Source organism: Pelophylax lessonae (assembly GCF_965119305.1).
Source record: "Pelophylax lessonae genome assembly, chromosome: 9".
Classification (NCBI taxonomy): domain Eukaryota; kingdom Metazoa; phylum Chordata; class Amphibia; order Anura; family Ranidae; genus Pelophylax; species Pelophylax lessonae.
In genome coordinates, this window is record NC_138776.1 from 56,613,521 (window position 1) to 56,633,204 (window position 19,684).

The window sequence follows — 19,684 nt, forward strand, 5'->3', positions numbered from 1 at the left end:
ATGCTGGCAGAGGTACCGTTTGGGTGGGTTGGTATTTTTCATTCCTGGTTCAGACCTTTTCTGCGAAACTGGGAGAATGGTGGGTCAGGGAAATGTCTGAGGGTCCGATATGGTAAGCTCCCAACTTACGTTGCCCTGTGCCTGAAAATGCTTCGGGAATGGCTAGTGACATCAGAGGAAATTGTGTCTCTTCCTAGGAAGGTCCTGGAGAGGAGGGTTGTTGAATCTGCCTTAAGTGAGCCACTGGCCTTGAGGGATTGCCCAGGCCCTGTTATGAGGGAGGGTCTGCGTTTAAATATTCTAGAGGGAATCCCTTTCAAGTTTTGCGATTTGGCCTGGTTCTTGTTCCATGGCAGACTCTATGTGAAGGGCAACTTGAAGCCTCTCTCTGCGGAGAACTGTGGTTGTCCAAGAGTGAAGTGTGGCAGTGTGGAGGAAATGATGAACCATTTCTTGCTTCAGTGCCCCTTCAATATAGAAGTCTATAAGCAGATGGGTGGGGCTCTGGGTATCCCTTTCCTTTCCCAATTGAGTTATGCAGAGTGGGCATATTCGTCTTTTGAGTCACATTGGGATTTTGAGACACTTTTTTTCTAGTTAGCTTAGTAGTCCGTTACTTCACGTGGAATGCACGGTGTTAGGTTTCCACTCAGAAAAAGTCCTTCCTGTTGAGGTGGTGGTGCACAACATTATGGGTGAGGTTGGGAAGATTCAGGGTCTTGAGAAGGACAGTGACGGCGCGGGAGCCTGGGCAAAGGCGTGGAGGAATGTCAGGTCCCCATAACTGCTGTCTGTCAGTCTCTGGGTGTGCAGCTTTCTTTCTGTCCTTTCACGCCCCCTAGAATTTTATAAGATCAGATTTTTTGGAAAAAGGCTGCATACATGGGATAAATGTGTAATCATTTCTTAGCCTGGGGGTGTGTTTAGGTGGAGGTTAGTGCTTTCTTGTGCATTATAATAATAGTAATAATAATGACATATATCTTGGTTTGTACATTTGGTTCTGTTTATGTTTTCTGGCAAAAAAGCTAGTTTGCTTTTTTTTATGCTGAAGTAAGCAAGATTTTGTTTGTTTATATATCATTTTATTTATTCTGTATATATGTAAAAAAAATTATTATGTTGTATGTTTGTAAGATTTTTAATAAACAAAAAATGACACTCTAATGTGCCCCGCAGTCATACAATTTGTATACATACAGTATGAATAATCAGTAAATGAAAGTATTGATGACTGAGTTCATATTATGAAGTAGAATGTATCTTTTGGGTGGAATTGGCCATTAAATAACATGCTCTGTTGGCTGTCATCTCAGGTATAAGGGAAGTCGGAACAATAGCAACATGGCACTTATGGAGATCAAGTTGTTGTCCGGCTATGTTTCCCTGCCAGAATCCATAGAAGAGGTGAGTATAATAGCCATATTCTGGGAACACATGCCCACTTTTCCTCAGGAGTCATGTTCAGCCAAAATGAAAATGTATTTCAAATGGCAAACTTTATTGGTTTATTTAACACTGAAATAACTACAATAATGAAATATGTATTCTCTGTAAACACTCTATACTTTCTCTTTACACTGGCTGAGGCCAGATGTCCTTCTTCTGAAATAGGGCATTTGGACTAATTTCTTTTAACATTGTATGTTTATGATGCGTCAATGATCGCAGCAGGTGACCCGACCTACAAATTACATTTAGATGTTGTACTGTGAGAAAGATCTCCTCTGTCGTTTCTTTTTTTTTTTTTTTTTTTTTCTTTTTCATTGTTCAGAATATTTTATTAGTTTAAGAGCATATAACAAATAGATAAGGATATGGAAGTCATTTCCCAAATATATGAAAATTGCATAGCACAGGGTCCAAACAGGAACAAAGCATATCTATCAAGTTTGAAGTATAGAACTATATTGCAAAGGTGGAGTTCAATTGGGGTAAAGGAAAGAGGGAGCAAGGTCATGATCTCCTCCAGGACACCCCAAAAGGGATCAAACTGTGGCCCGGAGGGAGACCATGCAGTAAGAAAAACAACATACAAACGAATATAACGTGAGAATTACAGGGCATCAAGAAGAACTATGTTCCGTTTAGAGCAATAAGATAATAAGAAAAATGTAGGCATGGGGTGTCCTCTAAAGACACCATGAGATAGGACCGGAGTATTTGGAAAATAGATGACTGTAGCTAAAAATAATTGTATTTAAAGAAAACCATATAATAAGAGTGGAGAAAAGAGAAGTAGAAAGAAGGAGGGGTGAGCGGAATAAGAATAGAGAAAAGAGGCTTCAGAGTCATGAAAAGGAAGGAAAGAAAGGTAGAAAGTAGATTTTGAGAATAGGGCAGGAATACAAATGACGCATAAGCCAGTGTGGATAAGAGCATTACCAAAAAAGTAGCACAGATTCATTAAAATCTGGAGGAAGAATTTTAGAAATCCACGGTCTCCAGATGGCGTCAAATTTGCTCAAGGTTGCGTTATACAAAGCTGTCATTTTAGCATGTAACATGGCACAATTCATTCGGTGCTTGGTTTCAAGGAAATTTAAAGAAGGGGATTTCCATGCTTTGACTATCATCTGCTTTGCAGCTGTGAGGAGTTGGATAAAAAGTCGGAATTGTTTGCGCGAAAGACAATCCGGTTTAGCATTCAAAACAGCGGTTACCGGGTCAGGTAGAATTTGGGTGTCAAACATTGTGGATGCAAGATCAAAGATCTGACCCTAAAATGAGGTGACACTCAGACAATGCCAACAAGTATGTAGGTGTGTGCCTAACTCTGTACAGCCACGAAGGCAGAGTCACGAATGGTCAGGAACAAATTTGGTAATCCTGTTAGGAACCAGATACCAGCGCATGAGGACCTTATAGGAGGCTTCAACTGCAACAGTGTTGGTGGCGGAGGTTTTGGTATTAGTCCAGATGTCCAACCATATTGGGTCATTTAAGGTGCAACCTAAATCGGATTCCCATTTTGCCACATATGTTGGGGATCCAATATCAGGTTTGGTAAGTAATTGCAGGTACAATTTTAAAATTAAGCCTCTGGCATGAGGCTCTGTATAGCATACATGTTTGAAGGGCGATAGCTGATTCAAAGGGACATCTCTAGACGTGTGCGTAGAATAAAAAAATTTGATTTGGAAATAACAGAATATTTCAGAGTTGGGCAAGTGAAAAGTTTCACATAGACCCGGGAATGGTAATAGGCCTGAGGGAGAGGCCATGGTATACAAGCGACTTAGACCGGTGGTGGTCCAATTGCGGAAGAATCTTGGGGAAAGCCAGGTAGGATAGAATATTGGATTTGTAAGAAGGAAAGAAGGGGTTTGTGTGCAGACGGAAGTCCATATGTGGTTTTCATATTATCCCAGATTGAAAGGGTGTGTTTAGTAATTGGGTTCAGAGCAGGTGGACGAGATTTAGGATTCAACCAGAGCAGGTTGGATACTGAATAGGGATCGATTCAATAGCTACCCATAGTGGAATTTCTTTAGTGGCATAATATTTGGTGACGGGGGGAATCTGGGCAGCCCTGTAATACGAAACAAAGTTAGGAAAACCTAGTCCGCCGCCCACCTTGGGAAGGTTTGTTTTTTGTTTTTTTTTTGTTTTTTTAAGAAAAAGCTTTAAAGCAGAACTCTCCTGGATATTAAAATATGTTTTTTGCCTTATTTGTAAGGAGTACATTACAGAACACTGGCTCTTGAAATCTTAGACAATTGGGTTATGCGGCTGCCTTCATGTGGTTGGATAACAAAGCTATGAGGACAGCCCTATTTAACCCCTCTCATTCCCAGAACGTTTAAGTGTTTTAGCAAGCAATAATAGGGGTGGATTTTAAGAAACATAGGAGAGGGAGCCTGTGTCCTGTAATGTACACCAAGAAATAGATTTCACCCGTAAGGTGAAAATCCTATTTTCTTAGTCGTCCAGGGCACAGACTCTTTAATGTGGTTGTAAACCCTTATACACTATATACCCAGCGAAGGGGCCTCAGGTGATACTCAGAGATAAAACAAATTCTCCTACATAAGTTGTACCCATCTATCCGCAGCCCTCTCTTCTCTACATCTGTTTAAATTTCTGAATTTTAAAGTGTGACTCAGTGTAGAGAAAAAGGGTGCAGAGAGCTGAAATTACACTCTGCAGAGGTAAGTGAGGAGAGCTCTGAGAGCTGATTGGAGGGAAAGAACACCCCCCCCACCCCCCTTCACACAGGAACAGAGCTGAGGCTGTCAATCAGCTGGAACTCCCTCCCCTGTCACCATTTTTCTCTTGAAAAAAAGGACACTTATTGCCCTTTATAGAAACAATTACACACTATAGAGGGATATGGTTTGTTCATATTTCAAGTCTGAGGTTTACAACCACTTTAGGTCTTAGATCATTGGGACAAGCAAAATCAGTGCAGCTGAGGGCTGGACAACACAGCGGACAAACACCAACAGGCCCACAATAAAATGATTCAAGAAAGGGCTCAAAGGAACCCAGAGAGCGGCTTGAAGCACTTCACAACAAAGAATTGGCATTGGAAGAGACCTGAAAATCTACCTGGTAAAACTTATTATATGAACAGAAGACCAGGTGGCCACCTTGTAAATCTGGGAAACAGATGCTTTATGATGAAAAGCCCATGAGGCACTAACATATCTGGTGGGATGTGATTTTACAGGAAAGGGTGGAACTTTATTCTGTATACCATAGGGTGAAATGATGAGATGCCTGGAAGCAGTAAAGGAAGAGGCAGGGTGTCCCCTGCGAGGACATTTAGGAATGAGAGAGAGAGTCAATCTGACCATTTAAAAGAAGGAGTAGCAGAAGGATAGGCTTGAATGTCATGTACAGTACAACATCAGGACATAGAGAGGGACAGTGATGGGCGCAATACCCTGTATAAATGTTTTCACTAAAGAAGAAGAAGCAAGTGTTCATTGGAAAAGAATGCCTACAGCAGAACCCTGACCTGAAGGTACTCAAGGCCAAATGCTGGTCTAGACTATACTGAAAGTTGCTAGGTTTGCCGTTCAGACCAATGACCAAGAAACAAAATGGTAAACCAGTCCTTGCGACAGACGATCTGGATGATTCAAGAAGGCCCACAGAGAGTCTGCCATAAGTTTGACCACGTCTAAGTACCACATCGTCCTGAGCCAATTTGGGGAAATGAGGCTCAATGGAACACCCTCCATATCGATCCTGCAGAGCAAGTGAGGAAGGAGCTGAAGCAGGGGAAAGGCATAGAACTGGTTCCACAGACTGACCAGAGCATCCATCAAAAAAGACCTAGAATCCCTAGTCTCGGTGACAAATCTGTCCAATTTGTTTTGAACCTGGAAGTTAGGAGGTCCACGTCTGGCTTCCCCAACTTGTGACAGAGATTAAAACATTTTTGCTGATCAAGTGACCATTCTCCAGAGTCCAGATGTTGACAACTGACAATGCCTGCCTACCCAGTTTACATGCCTGGGATGTGCACAACAGTTAGAGCTGGAATATGATATTCTGCCCAAGTTGGGATAAGGTCTACTTCTCTTTGAGCTTTGTGACTCCTGGTGTCCCCCCTGATGTGGCATTGTCGACTGAATTCTGGTGAGTTGACCTTGCAGCTGAGGGATCCAGCGATCTGACTGAATCCAAGTCGAGTGACCTTGCAGCTGTGAGATCCAAAATAGAAAAGACAGCTGAATTGTCCTTAGCTACAGATTATTGATCCCTACACTTCTGCACCAATTGGACACCCAGCCCAGAAGGTTTAGGCCCAAATACTCAAGTATTCTACAATGGGGATACCCTGAGAACAAAGCAGAGCTAGAACAGAGGCTAGCACCTTAGTGAAGATCCAAGGTGCAGTGGACAGGCCAAGGGAAAGAACAACAAACTGATAATGTTGTGTGCCCACAGCAAAACTCAGGTAGCTCTGATGTGCCATAAAGATGGGGATGTGCAAATAAGTATCCTTTATATCCATAGAAGGCATAAAATATCCTGGGTAAAAGGAGGCAATGACTATCCTGGTGGATTCCAAATGGAATTTTTCTGCAAATGTGCAGATCCAGTAGGGGGCACATTCCTCCTTTCACTTTGAAAACTGTGAACAAGTTTGAGTAGAAACCATGTTCCTGTTCTGAGTGTTCTGAGATAAAGGTTATTACCCCATAAGAGAGAAGTTGCTGAGGAGTAGTGTGATGATGTACCATTCTTTGCAGAGAAACTGGCATTTTTGACAGCATGAATCTGGATGACAGCAGAGACTGAAATTAGCCCCTGGATATGACCTTCTGAACCCAATCATCTGAAATGTCCTAGGACCAGATGGGCATTAAGCTGATAAATGTCCTCTCGTATGAAAAGTGTGGCTCCCTCTCATTGTGAAAAGGACCTTTTTCTTGACATGGTGGGTTTGTTCAGGTGAAGATCCATTCTCGGCTTGGATTTTGACCTTATCACATGGGTCAAAGATTTACCCGCAGAGGCTTTTGCCTTATTTTTCTTCTAGGGTAAAAGTGTACTCTTCTTCTCCTGTGACTCCCTTAATGAGTATCCAATAATTCTCTGAAAAGGCATCCCCTCTTCAAAGGGCATCTGCATGCCAGAAGTTGCTTCTTGCAAGGAAGCTCTGCAGTTCAAAAGTTGAGCCAGCACATGAGTCCTTTTAATGTGCATTGAAAGGAGGCCCATCTTGAATATCTGGCAAAATAAATCCGCTTGGGTGCTCAACCTGTGGCCCTCCAGCTGTCCCATCATGCCTCTGCCTTTAGGAGTCCTGTTTGTAAATATCAGCCTTGCAATGTATCATGTGGCTTGTAGTTTCACACCAGCTGGAGGCCCACAGGTTGAGCACCCATGCAAGTCTAGGCTTTCAACATGATAGCGCAAGGTCACAGGCAAGAGCTCATGTTAATTTATTCAAGTAAATCTGTTAAAACATTGTCCTTGCCTGGTTTGAAGTTACTAAAGGGTTGTAATGCAAGTAACTGGCACACACAGTCTACAACTCGGGTCAGTTAAAACAAATTGGGATATGAAGACATCAGTGGTACAAGAGTTAATACAGTGTGAAGATAGAATGGGTTACCAAGGGTAACAAAGGCAGCCTGTTGTCTCTAGTAGCCTGTTGTAAGCATGTACAGGTAGGACAGCTTCTAGCAGTAGAAGTTGTTGTCCGCACTTTCTCCATGAGCAGGTCTGTCTCCCATAGCAATGGGAGCAGATCAGTACTGCAGAGGTCCCCAACCTGTACATAGGTGCAGAAGAGAAGAGTTAAGTGAAGTATAGAGCACTGGTATTAGAATGCGGGGTAGAGTGGGTGACAAATATATACTGGGGGGTGCTTGGGGAGGGGAGATGACTTGTTCTATAAGGTGTGGTAGGGAGTCATATATGTGCTTGCAAAGGAAGAGGTCTTGTGCTAGCAGGTGGGGTGGAGGGGGTAAGGTATGTACTGGGAGGTGATATGGGAGGGAAGAAGACTTGTGATAGAAGGTGGGGGAGGCGGATATGCACTTGGGGGGGCACTTTGAGAGGGGAGTGGACTTGTGCTGAGGACTGAGATACGTACTGGGCGGGTGCTTCGGGAGGGGAGAAGACGTGTGCTAGGGGGTCAAATACATACTGTGGGGGGGCACTTTGGGAGGGGAGCGTGTGCTAGAAGGTAGGGTGGGGGGGTCAGGTATGTACTGGGAGGGTGTTTTGGTAGGGGAGAGAACTTGTGCTGGGGGGTCAAATATGTACTGAGGGGACACATTGGGAGGGGAGCAGACTTGTGCTGGGAGAGTCAAATATGTTCTAGAGGGCTGCTGTGGGAGGGGAGGGGACTTGTGCTAGAGGTTGGGTGGGGGGAATTTCGAATCCAATTCTCCCTCCAACACAAGTTCACTCCCCTCCCAATGCACACCTCCAGAACATATCCTCTTACACCCTTGTTACCTGCTCTTCTCCACCCCCCTTCCCAGTCACTGTGTCTCCCCTCCTCTGCAAGTGACTGTTAAACCCACTGCAGACCTCTGATCAGTGCGGTACAAGCTGAATGGGGTTCCTCCTCCCTGTTTCCTCCTCCTGTCTTTGAGGACAGGATCAGTAGCTCTATATCAGTTTTTGCAGATGACGCAAAATTGGGCAGGGCAATAACTGCACAGCATGAAGCAGATATCCTACAGAATGACCTGGACAAAATAACGGAGTGGGCAAAGACATGGCAAATGAGGTTTAATGTTGAGAAGTGTAAGGTTTTGCACTTGGGGACTAAAAGCATAAAAACACAATACACTTTACGGGGGGGGCCTTTGGGGGAATCAAAAATGGAGAAAGATCTGGGAGTCCTGGTAGAGGATAGACTAAGCAATAGCATGCAATGTCAAGGCCTCCCATGTGACCCTTGCTTCATGGCCAACGAAGCGGGAAACATGGAGGATGTGGCCACCACCACACAACCCCTACCTTACAACTGGACTGAAAGTGGAACTTTAATCAGAAAGGTAAGTCTTGCTAAATCACTTTAGTCTGGCCCCTTTTGTAGGTATAGCCATGTAAAACATTAAAAATAAGTACCTATAACATTTATAATCTAATAATACACTGTCTCACCCTGCTCTACACATGCCCAGTTGCTCTATATTTTTAGGCACTGTGCCAAAAATCAGAGCAACTAGAGTTCGATCTGCTGACAGTCTAAAGATTTACTGCTGCTTAGGGGCTCTGGGCTTCAGAAAAATGGCAGCCTCCAGCAAGAAGAAGCAGGAGCAATGCTGGAGGCAATTTAGAGCATGCACTAATTATTTATGTGGAATGTATGTTCCTTGCTAAGGAACATTCTTTTTTTACTAGGTTCTTCTGGGTAATGTTCTACTTTAACACTTGCAAGGTGGGGGTGGAGGGGGAACTACGAGGGTCATTTTTGCTGCTGCCTAGAGCGGGGATTTTAATTGTCCTGCATGCAGCCCATTTTAAAGCAGGGGAAGACACAAAGAAGATGTAGAAATGTATGATTTGTCACCATGGTGTTTATGCTCAATCTATGTACTGTACGTTTTATATTAGGATGATCACTTTCACAAACTGTATGCATGTAAAAAAAAAAACGTAAACAAAGTAGTTAGTCCCCTTTAAAATGTGGAATACTTCTCACTTTACAGGTAAAGAGAGATTCGGATGTGAAGCGGGTGGAAATCAAGGACGATTTGATTAATATTTATTGGGAAAAGGTAGGACACATAGGACAGTGACCAAGCAACTTCAACTACTGATAATAGAAGTTGAATTTCAATGTCTTCTTTTAAATGTTGCCCTAATGGATCTAGACGTAGATAAACCACGTTTGTTCTTGTACGGTGCCATGTACGATTTTTATGTTCATTTTCTTATCTCTGTTAGGTCACATCAGACCACGAGACTGTGGAGATCTTTTTTAAGCGCTCAGTCCAGGTTACTGGTTTGAAAGATGCCTATGTTAAGATCTTCGATTACTACATGCCTGGTAATGCAACTCCTAAATGCCTGTCTGCTACACCCCATAACACATCATGTTACTTTTTGTTGAAGCAACACTCCCTTATATGGAGTGTTTTAAACCAGAATGAAACATTGTTGTAACAGAACCGCGGCCCACACTGCATTTGTGGACTTCCATCAGAATACTGCTTTCTCCAGTCTGAACATATCAGATATTACAGCACCTCCCATACAAAACTAGCCTGAACTTAGCGTGTATGGATCTGAAATAACAACCTTTACTTTATTGAACAGACTCACACACAATATATACACACAAGAGAAAATCCTCCTCCTGATCAAATTACCCCACCAGGTCAGATGCCTGATTACGATATCATATGCAGATTAAATTGTGTACAGAATTATAATTAACATATCTAAGGAACAACCAACACAAACAGTACACTATTTCCCCCCAGCAACTAAAAGATGACAGTTATTTAATTAACTTGAGTTAATTAACTAGCAGACTTGATGTTATCGAGCTCACAAAATACAATACACATTATTATAAGTGTAAACACAGAACCCACAGTAAACAATAGGTGAGTAAATCAGCATAATCAACAATGTGTGGAAGACAGGTGGTTGAGCTTATCATATTAGCATCTGCTATAAGTCTGACTGTGTGAAGCAGTCTCTTATTGGCAATAGGCAGCTAGGCCTAGAATCCCAGAGTCTTCATATATTCCTTGAGGTAAATTGTTGGCAAATATTACTGTCCCATTTGAGTAATACAAACCATATTCTCAGTGTCCATTAAGTCCATCATTTTCTTGGCCACCCTGTGCTCCTAATAGACACAGGGTGACTTACACATAAGAGCGGCCCAGGGAGCTGAGAGAGGGATTTCTCAACCTCTCGAAGGTAAGCTGGGTTCCACAGGCCCCCCCAAACAAAGTCACTCCCGTCACAATTGTAGAAATATTTTATCATTGATATTTGCTATTGCTTAGTTCCACTTCATGTCTACATGCACAGCAGCAATGGCGGCATGCCATTTCTCATGACGGGTTGCTGATGTGAGAACAGTAAACGTTGATACAGAGTGGTGTCCTTTTGTAACATGAAGTGCCTGGACAAGGACTAGACATGTGTGACTCATTTCATTTATTCGGACACAATTTTTGTTATTTAAAGATTTGGATGTATCTGAATTTCCAAATCACAGTAGTAATGAATTTCAACAAATTTGAAATAAATTAAAATGAAACAAGTTATCCAAATTTAAGTTTGAAAATGAATTTGTATTAAAAAATGAATTTGAATTTGAAATAGAAAAATATTGCAAAAACTACAGTCAGGTATAAAATGTGAAATAATAAATATGATTCCTGCTTAGGCTGCTTTAGAGCAATGTTCATTAACTCCAGTCCTCAAGTATCCCCAACAAGTCATGTTTTCAGGCTTTCTATTATTTTAAAAATACTCCACAGGATAAAAGGTAACCGAAAAACCCCTCAAGTTTTTGATCCCACCATTGCGCTACATCGACCCAAATTAACATAATGTGAAAAAAATGCTGCCACTTTAAATATAACAAAAAAAATAATTCAAAATACAATAAAAACAAACAGTGACACCCAGTGAAAATGCAGTGTCTAAATAAAATAACTTTTCAAAACGGCACATATCCAATTGGGGTATTCTTCTTGATGGATCGCAGCTGTTATATTAATCTATACATCATACCACATGTCACCACTTCCCATAAGATCTTCACTCACCACATAACCATAGGCCGCCCGTCCTCCGGCCATTATTAGTTCATTGGCCAAGAAAGAGCTATTCACTCTCTGCTGGATTCTTCCTGGTAAGAAACTATATGGAATTACCTTGATGTTCGAGAACCACTTTTGGAACATCCACCACCTTGAGGGCTACATTGCCTGAGTACAGACTGTTTTAAATTTATTTTTTGCATCACTGTTAATCACTAATTTCGAATTATTGGTAGACTGGTTTTATTTCTATTATTTTGCACAGGTGATTTGATCAGTTTCACTACCTTAGTAATTACCACAGCCGTTTCATCTGAGGGAAATCCTAAAAACATGACCTGTTGGGGGTACTTGAGGACTGGAGTTGAGAAGCATTGCTTCATAGAATAGAATATAATAATATAGAATAGAAAAAAACAGAATAGAAAAGTAAAGGAAAGGAAAAAAATAAAAAAGAATAGAATAGAAAATAATAGAATAAAATAGAATAAAATAGAAAGAATATAGCAATCTTCTGAAAATTTGTATTTCGAATCGATTTGAAAATAACGAACATACGAAATGAATACAAATATACGAAACTAAATTCTAAAATTGAATCATTCTAACATAATGAATATGACGAAATAAAATTATTAACCTAATGAAGGAATCTGAAACAAAACTAATTTTTCCATTATCTACATCTCGAACAAGGATCCCATGGCAGGATCAATACGTTTTTTTTTTTTTTAACCTGAACTCCAGGAGTGATCTTTATCGCATACTTACATTGGTCCAGCTTGGCACAATGTAAATATGCACATTTCAAGATTAATGGGCCGCTGGGGAAGCTGACCATCACAGCGTTAGGACAGTGATAGTTGCGATCTTCAAGGTCCAGGTTGGATGAAGTGTAGAAAAGTGGCTGTGGCATCCCAATCTACACCTCATCCAATCAGAAAATGTATTGTGTTCTAAGAAAAAAAAAAAAAAAATAATAGGGGTACCCCTGTGGTCTGTGGTCAGAAAACACAGGAGCCAAGCTGTACACGGAGGGCCACTGCAACCACTGTAGCAATACTGACTACTACAATGATTGTCAGCTTTCCCAGCAGTCGGGTATGAGATATGCAGACTTACATTGTGCCAAGCTGGACCAACAATAGGTATGCAATAAAGATCGCTTCTGGAGTTCAGCTATAATAAAAACTGCAATATTTAAAGTTAGTTCTGAAATTACATTAATATGAGATTTATATGAGACATAAGATTTTCATATGAGATTTTGGTGATTGGGTTTGTATCTACTTTAGCGGAATAATCATGAATTAAGTGATTTTCTTTCATATTTGTGTGTAGACAGAAGTAGTTGACCATGTTAGGCTATAGGGAAACCAACATGACAATGAAATAGGAGGCATGATACACTTTTATTTATTTATTTATTTATTTTTTACAAAACAGGAAAAAAAGGCAATAGTCTATCTTTTTTTCCTTATCTTTTCACTTTATTACATTGGTATGACATGTCTCTTATTGTGTCATTGCAGAGGAATCGAACACAGTGTGCTACCTGATTGAGTGCTAGTGAGGTGAGTGTACACTCTGGATTCAGCATCTCCTACACAGTATATCCCTATATATACCTGAAGAATATAAGGCCTCATGCACACTGGGCTTAATAAATGCCCCATTTACAGGAGATTGAAATTTTTTTCTCAGCCTGTGTTATATGGGGTTGTAGGCAGGTGCAGCCTGCTGTCTCTACTGCAGGTGGCGCTCAACTGCAGTGGCAATGCAGGGGAGAGGAAGTCATGGGGAACAGGGTTCCTCAATGGCTTCTTGAGTCATTGGGGCAGTGATCTAATTGAATACTGGTCGTGACTCTGGCAACCATCTTGGATGTGGCAGAGTATATTTAAGACCCTGGCCCCTGTGTTTGGCGTGCTTTATGCAAGTGTGTAGAGTAGGTAAAGGTACCCCAGCTGTGATGGAAGGTACTACTGATAGGGAAAGGTTCCTACCGAGGAGGGAAGGAGGAGGCCTACTTTTATTAAAAACCAAAACTAAAAGTTCTTAAACAGCAACTGGCCTATACAGGGGTTCTTCTCCAAACAAAACATATGACAGAAAATGCTAAGCAACCTGGCTACATTTCAGCAGCACTGCCACTCGCTTTGATCTTCCAGACCTTGGGCTCTTTAACCTCAGGCAGCCTTGGTTGCAGCACCTCACTGCACAGGTCCTCTCCTGGCCTCTAAATAGGGTTCTCCAGCCCCTCAACCATGCTCAATCTTCCAGAAACTTCTCTAATCCCTCTAGCTCCTGGACCCACTTGATACCTCAGCTTTCTCAGCCTCCTAGACCCTCTCTTTGTCTATCAGACCTGCATAGCTGACCTGACTTCCCAAGTCTCGTGGCAAGGAATCCCCCAACACGGGGTGCAATGTCCAGCAGGAACACAGCTATTTTAACAGAGCTCTTTCTCCAAAATGGGAGCTCTGAGCTATGATCAGGTTTGGCTCATAATGTTCCTGCACACCTGTATACTCACAAAGGCTGCAGGCCTCCAGGAAATACTTGAACACAGGATTGAAGGCTTTTTCCCACCCAAGACACTTTGGAACCTTCAAGCTCAAAGCCCTGATCTGAAATTAAAACAACTTAAAACACAGCTTTCTCTACTCTCTACTGCCCTTTCCACCCTGCTCCCCCATTCATAAAACTTGTATTACAGCTTGATCTATGAATGGAAGTCAGGCAGATGATTGATAGGTCTACCTCTTCCATTCATAGATCTTTTTTCATTCATAGAAACTATAGTATGGCTTCTATGAACGGAGAAGCGGGGTGGAAAGGTGGAAAAGGCGGGCATAGTTGAGCACTCTTGATGAGACCCTGTGACAGCTTCTTAGTTCTATAAATCCCTACTACAACTAACGATTAGCGCAGGGAGAGGTGGGATTTCAGCTAACAAGAAAGGAATCAGCACAAGAGACACATTCAACTGACTGTAGGTTATATCTCTTTTCTGTGTTTTTTATTTTGTCTGCACTTAGGCCTTAAATTCATCGATAAGGAATGATGTCCCACAGCAGATTATGTTCCAGAGAAGGGATCAGTTACATTTTTTTTAAGTTCATACAATTTATGGCTGGGTTAACACTAGCTGCAGCCATGGCTCACAGCAGGAAGTCCGGTGCGTGTCTGTTCTCTGTTTCAGGTATGAAGTAGATCTGAATTTTTGGCTGAATTTGCAACTAAAATGGACCAGAAGATGCACGGGACCCTTTTCCAGTGCGGACCACGGCCACCCCAGAGCTGTGTGAACTGGCTCCATTGAGAGCCGGTCACACTCTCATGCAAATTGGATGCGGGGAAACCCACGCATTATGTGAAAGACCTGCAAACAAAGCCCTCAGTGTCACCGCTGGAGGCCGCATCCATCTTTTTTTTTTTTTTTTTTCGCATCCATCTTTACCCGTCTTCCTTCCGAGTCTGCGGACTTCTGCTGGGTGACTGGCGGGAGCCGCAAGACGTCACTCATGCATACAGGAATCACCGGTCACGGCACAGGGCTCTGAAGAAGAGGCACAGGTGGCCATTCCTTCAGAGCGCATTTGCTGGTGACGTCATCGGCTGCGTATACAGTAAATATCTCCTAAACGGTGCACATTTAGGAGATATTTACACTACCTATAAGTAAGCCTTATTATAGACTTACCCATAGGTGCAAACAATTGATGGAAGTTCACTTCTTCTTTAAGGTAAAATACGCTGACAGCTTTGTATTACTTTAACCCTTTGTTAAAATAATGCGCGGATCTAGAATACAAAATATTGAGATCTGCCAGCACAGTACAGACAGGGATCATTATAGCAAACAAAACTCTATGGCATCCTCTTTTACATTGCATAGAAGGAGAAAATTTGTATTTTTAAGCAAATAAAAAGCAAGCAGCAAATGTAAGTATTTTTATGTTATTATGTTATGCTATGGAAGTGATAACAAATAGTATGTGTAATCACAATTTGACTGCAAATGTGGAAATTCGCCTTAAAAACAAACAAATAATTTATAACCTTTTTAAAAATCTTTTCCAGAGAGGACAAAATGAACCTTCCTTCCATCTTGTGATTCCTGCAGATCATCACAACATCCTGTAGAGCATTCATTGTTCTGCATTCTGCTGTTGGATTGTGCACATGTATTCATTACATGTTTCTTTAACCTTGTCTCCTGACTGTGTGATTCTCATTGAATAAAATTCATATAGCTAATATCTTGGGACTCCAGTCTGGCATATATGGGAAAGGAGGTATGGTGGCATTAAACACATTTCTCTAACCACAGATAACATGACTGGTAAAATAAATTGTGGTACATACATCATGTGATGCATAGGATTTCCAACCTCTTCTGCAAACATCACTGACCCACTGTCACCTTGCTTAAAACCCAACAAACCAAAACAGGGTTCAGAGTATGTAAAGTACAATGTGCCATATACAATGCAAAATAAAGTACATGTAACATTTAACACAGCATATAAAGTTTGCCTGTCAAAAGTATGTATCATATAACAGAGTAAAACATGCGGGGAACAGCAAATATAGCATATATAATGTACAACACAGTCCATAGATATAATGGAGAAATTAGTGTATAAATAAAAGGGACAGAAAGTGTGTTACTGGCAGAGAAAAGGCCTGAAAAAAAAGCAAACTAATGCAGCCCCGGCATGGTACACCGCATTATATAACATTTTTTTTTTTGGGTTTAGACACATTTTAAGGCTTCCCTGAAAATATATCAATTTACGTCCAGCACTAAATCAATTAAGATTATGCCTCTAACATGGTAAATAAGGGATGATGGGTAGAGCTTATTAAATGCTGGGTTCAGACAACTAAACAGTTAAAACAATTTGTACTGTCAGAGCGCCAGCACATTTTATTACCTTTGTTATTCACTACATAAATCACAAGACCTAGGTACATTGTAAATGTGTTCTCCAGACAACGAAAATTAAAAGGTCAGAAAGCAAATATGATTTCTTCTAAGAATCCTTTAATGCTCTCATTAGCAAATGTGACCAACCAGAACTGCCAGTTTTGAAAAACGTTTTTTTTTTCATTTTGGATAGAGTAAGGGAGGGTATAATCCCTGTTATTTTTTTTCGCCATCTGTGTCCTATTGCAGATGTAGCGCTACCCCCCCCCCCCTCAATACTGCACCCCAATGGTTGACCTGACCTTGCAAGTCTTCTGACACTCTGGGTTTAGACATTTTCTGTAGGCAAAGAAACTTGAATGCAAACACAAGGTAATTCACCGTAAACCAGTTGGGTTTGTTTACTTAAAAGTTTTGCAGTAAATAAGGTCAGCAGTAAAGAAAATGCAGCAGGTAAAGACAAATACGGTTATTACTATACTTTAGGAACAAAATAAATGGATAACCAACTAAAATCCGCTAGTGGTATGTAACCAGTGGAGTTCAGCCAACTCAGGGTCTATGACTGCTGGCCTGAAAAAAGGTAAGAGAATGACCAAGCTTGAGTCAGACTACTCCCTTTAGCCTCCCGCCACCACAGCGCAGTAATAACACAAGCACTAAATACAATTCAAATAAGCAACTTCTTAAATCTTTCACCCTGGTCTCTGATAGAGAGAGTTCCTGGTTGTTATGGGCCTAAATAGGTGCCAAAGGTCCCTGTCCCTTGTGAGGGGGGTCTATAGAGTATTCCTTTGAGGTAGAAGTCTTGTGTCTTCAGCTAGCTCTTTTAAATGGACCCAATGTGACTTGGTAAGTTTGGTGAATGCAACATTCCATCACTGTACAAACAAATAGTTGCAAGTGTCTCTTTACAGGGCTTAGTAAAGTAAATAAAGCAATGGTGTCTGCATGAAGTGTCCTTGGGTGTAAAAAGGATGGGCTAGTGCCCGCTCACCAATCCCAGCGATATCTCACTCAAGAGAAATGGAATGGGGATTCTGCAGTAGGCCTCTGCAGAATATGGGCTCAAGGGACCGCGCCCGACCCCCGCGTGCTCAGTGCTACAGTCCAGTTGGTTCTGGGATGCAGGTGATGAGGGTGACCTCCTGGCTGTCACCCTGTGATCAGATGTTGCTGACAGTAGGCACTCCCACACCTGCTCGCGGGGACTCTCTCTCTCTCTGCATAGGCCAAAGCACAGCCGCGCTCCCCCGACTGTCCGAGTCACTGCTTTCAGATCCAGGTCATGGTCTCAAGAGAGCAGCCCAACACAGACCATTTATCACCTCTCCCAGCATTCTCTTCTCTTCCTCCAGCCAGCTGAAACTTGTAGTCCACAACGATCCAGGTTCAATGTAGATTTGAGCTCTTTGGACTACATGTTCCAAGATCCTCCAATTTTCTGTAAGTTTTCATTCACTCTGCATTCAGGATGTGACAGATCCCAGGCTGAGCACTAGAGGGAACAGCCTTGCTGGGGTAGATGCTGTACAGTGTCCTCTGATAACACAGGCAATTAACCAGCTCCTGGCTACACACAGATTTCCCTTCACTTCCTGTCCCATAGCCAAATAGGAAGTGAGAGGAAATCCCTGCAAATTAAGGGACAGGTCACTAGAACTAGTGTCCCCATTGGATTATTTCCCCTCTATTACTTTTCTGGGGACAAAAATATGAGGTTTTCTTTTACTTTTGCTTTCAAGGATAATAAATGGTAAACAGGACAGGGGGCACAGACAGCAATAGAAACTGAAAAGTGTTCTAATCTCTCTCCCCTTTATCCAGAACTAAAAAAAAAAAAAAAGTTCTTGTTAGAAGATGCTTGTGGACGGGGCCTACTCACCTTGCACGTGGGGGTACCTTTCACGGTGTACGCGCTCATTAATGCCCGCATCAAACATTAACCTTCCTAGCGGTATTCCCGAGTGTGGCTCGGGGGTTAAATTTCAGTGCCAAAAGCGAACCCCGAGCCACACTCAGGTTACCTCTAGGAAGATCGCTGGATCCTGGTAGAGAGGTTACTTACCTTGTCACCGGGATCCAGCGATGTATCCCGGGGGTGTGTGGCGGCAGATCTTCCTCCTGATGCACTCTGTGCCCCAGCTTCCGTCTCCTGCGACATGACGTTCGCAGGGGGGTGGAACCGGTGGCAAATTCAAATGTAAAACACACCAAACAAATTGATTCAATTCAAAAGAAAATAAATTCACATTAGTTTTCCCCCCAGTGCCCTTTCCTGCCGTTTTACTGTACTTTTATATATATATATATATATATATATATATATATATACTGTATGTTATATATATATATATATATATATATATATACATACATACGTACTTTAACTTATTTATAGTTTTTTATTATATTATAATTTATGATTTTGTGTTTCAAACTTTATCATACCCGAGATGTTATAAAGAAGAACGCACAGAAAAAAAAAATCATATGTAAATAGTTGGTTTGGGCTGCTCATTCTTAAGAATTACATGCAAAATAATGGTACCGCTTTCAGCACCTAAAATCCGAAAGAATCATACCGCCAGGGAGGTTAAGGCAGTTCCCTGACTTAGAAATGAGGCGTGTCACTGTTACCAGATCACAATGGCCACTCAAACTAATGGAGAAGCCAATATCGCTTTAACATGGGGTTAAAAGACCGCCAGGTATCAATCCTCAGGGTGTCATCACAGGGATGCATTTATGGATAGGTGCATAGGAGCCACATGTATAAAAGAATAACACAGGCACATAGCATAATAACGTGTAGCACCCTACAGGTAGGTGCTAGGTAAAAGCATAGTAGGCCTTGTCTGCTTAACAGCAGGACCATGTTTCTTTTGTCAGGAAGGTTGTCATGACTCCCAAGTGTGTCTTCTGAGGAGGGGAGTCTCCCCACTGGCTCTAAAGAGACTCCTGATAGGGCAGTGGAGGAAACCCAATCAGAGATACATTCAGGCTGGTATCTACCCCTGGAGGCAGATTCTGCCGCAGAGGATTTTGGGAGAGTATATTAGTCTGAAGGGGCGCATCGCTCGGCGTCTTTGGCGGGAGCAGAGTCCCAGTAGGGAGAGCATGGCTGCCTCTCCTCCTTTCTGAGGAAGTGGATGTCTCGGGGTGTCGGCTGAGGATCCAGAAAGAGTGCTGAGGGGATGCGGTGTGCCGAGAACCAGTGGAGAGCGAGAGGGGTCCAGTCCCAGGTAAGCCTACACAGGTCGTGGGTACTGAGGATTGCCCCTGGGGGTCTGCCTGAAGAGTTAGAGGGGACCACTCTGGAGGAGGTTCTGGGATCCAGTGTCAGCTAGTTGTAAAGGGGGTACCTAGGTTAAGGACCCTGAAGTAGCAAAGGGGTACATAGTCAGTGGACCCTGAAGAGCTAAAAGTGTAAAGGGGGCGCCTGCAGATTGGGCCCTGAATTGTACGGAGTATCAGTTGAGAGTTGCAGCCATACTGGAATTCACCACAAGCTACCTCTAGCCGTTGCCAGGTTAGA

General features: G+C 42.2%; 1 protein-coding gene across 1 annotated transcript in view; it reads left to right on the plus strand.

Moving 5' to 3' along the window:
• The window catches only part of LOC309564212 (alpha-2-macroglobulin-like protein 1), a 254,662-nt gene extending 239,189 nt beyond the window's left edge, over positions 1 to 15,473 (plus strand). Inside the window, exons 34-38 of the mRNA XM_082268839.1 lie at positions 1,317 to 1,407; positions 9,132 to 9,200; positions 9,370 to 9,472; positions 12,743 to 12,784; positions 15,297 to 15,473. Of these exons, the coding sequence (XP_082124965.1) occupies positions 1,317 to 1,407; positions 9,132 to 9,200; positions 9,370 to 9,472; positions 12,743 to 12,780 (301 nt within the window). The 3' untranslated portion in view covers positions 12,781 to 12,784; positions 15,297 to 15,473. The remainder of the gene's footprint in view (positions 1 to 1,316; positions 1,408 to 9,131; positions 9,201 to 9,369; positions 9,473 to 12,742; positions 12,785 to 15,296) is intronic.
• The last annotated feature ends 4,211 nt before the right edge of the window (positions 15,474 to 19,684 follow it).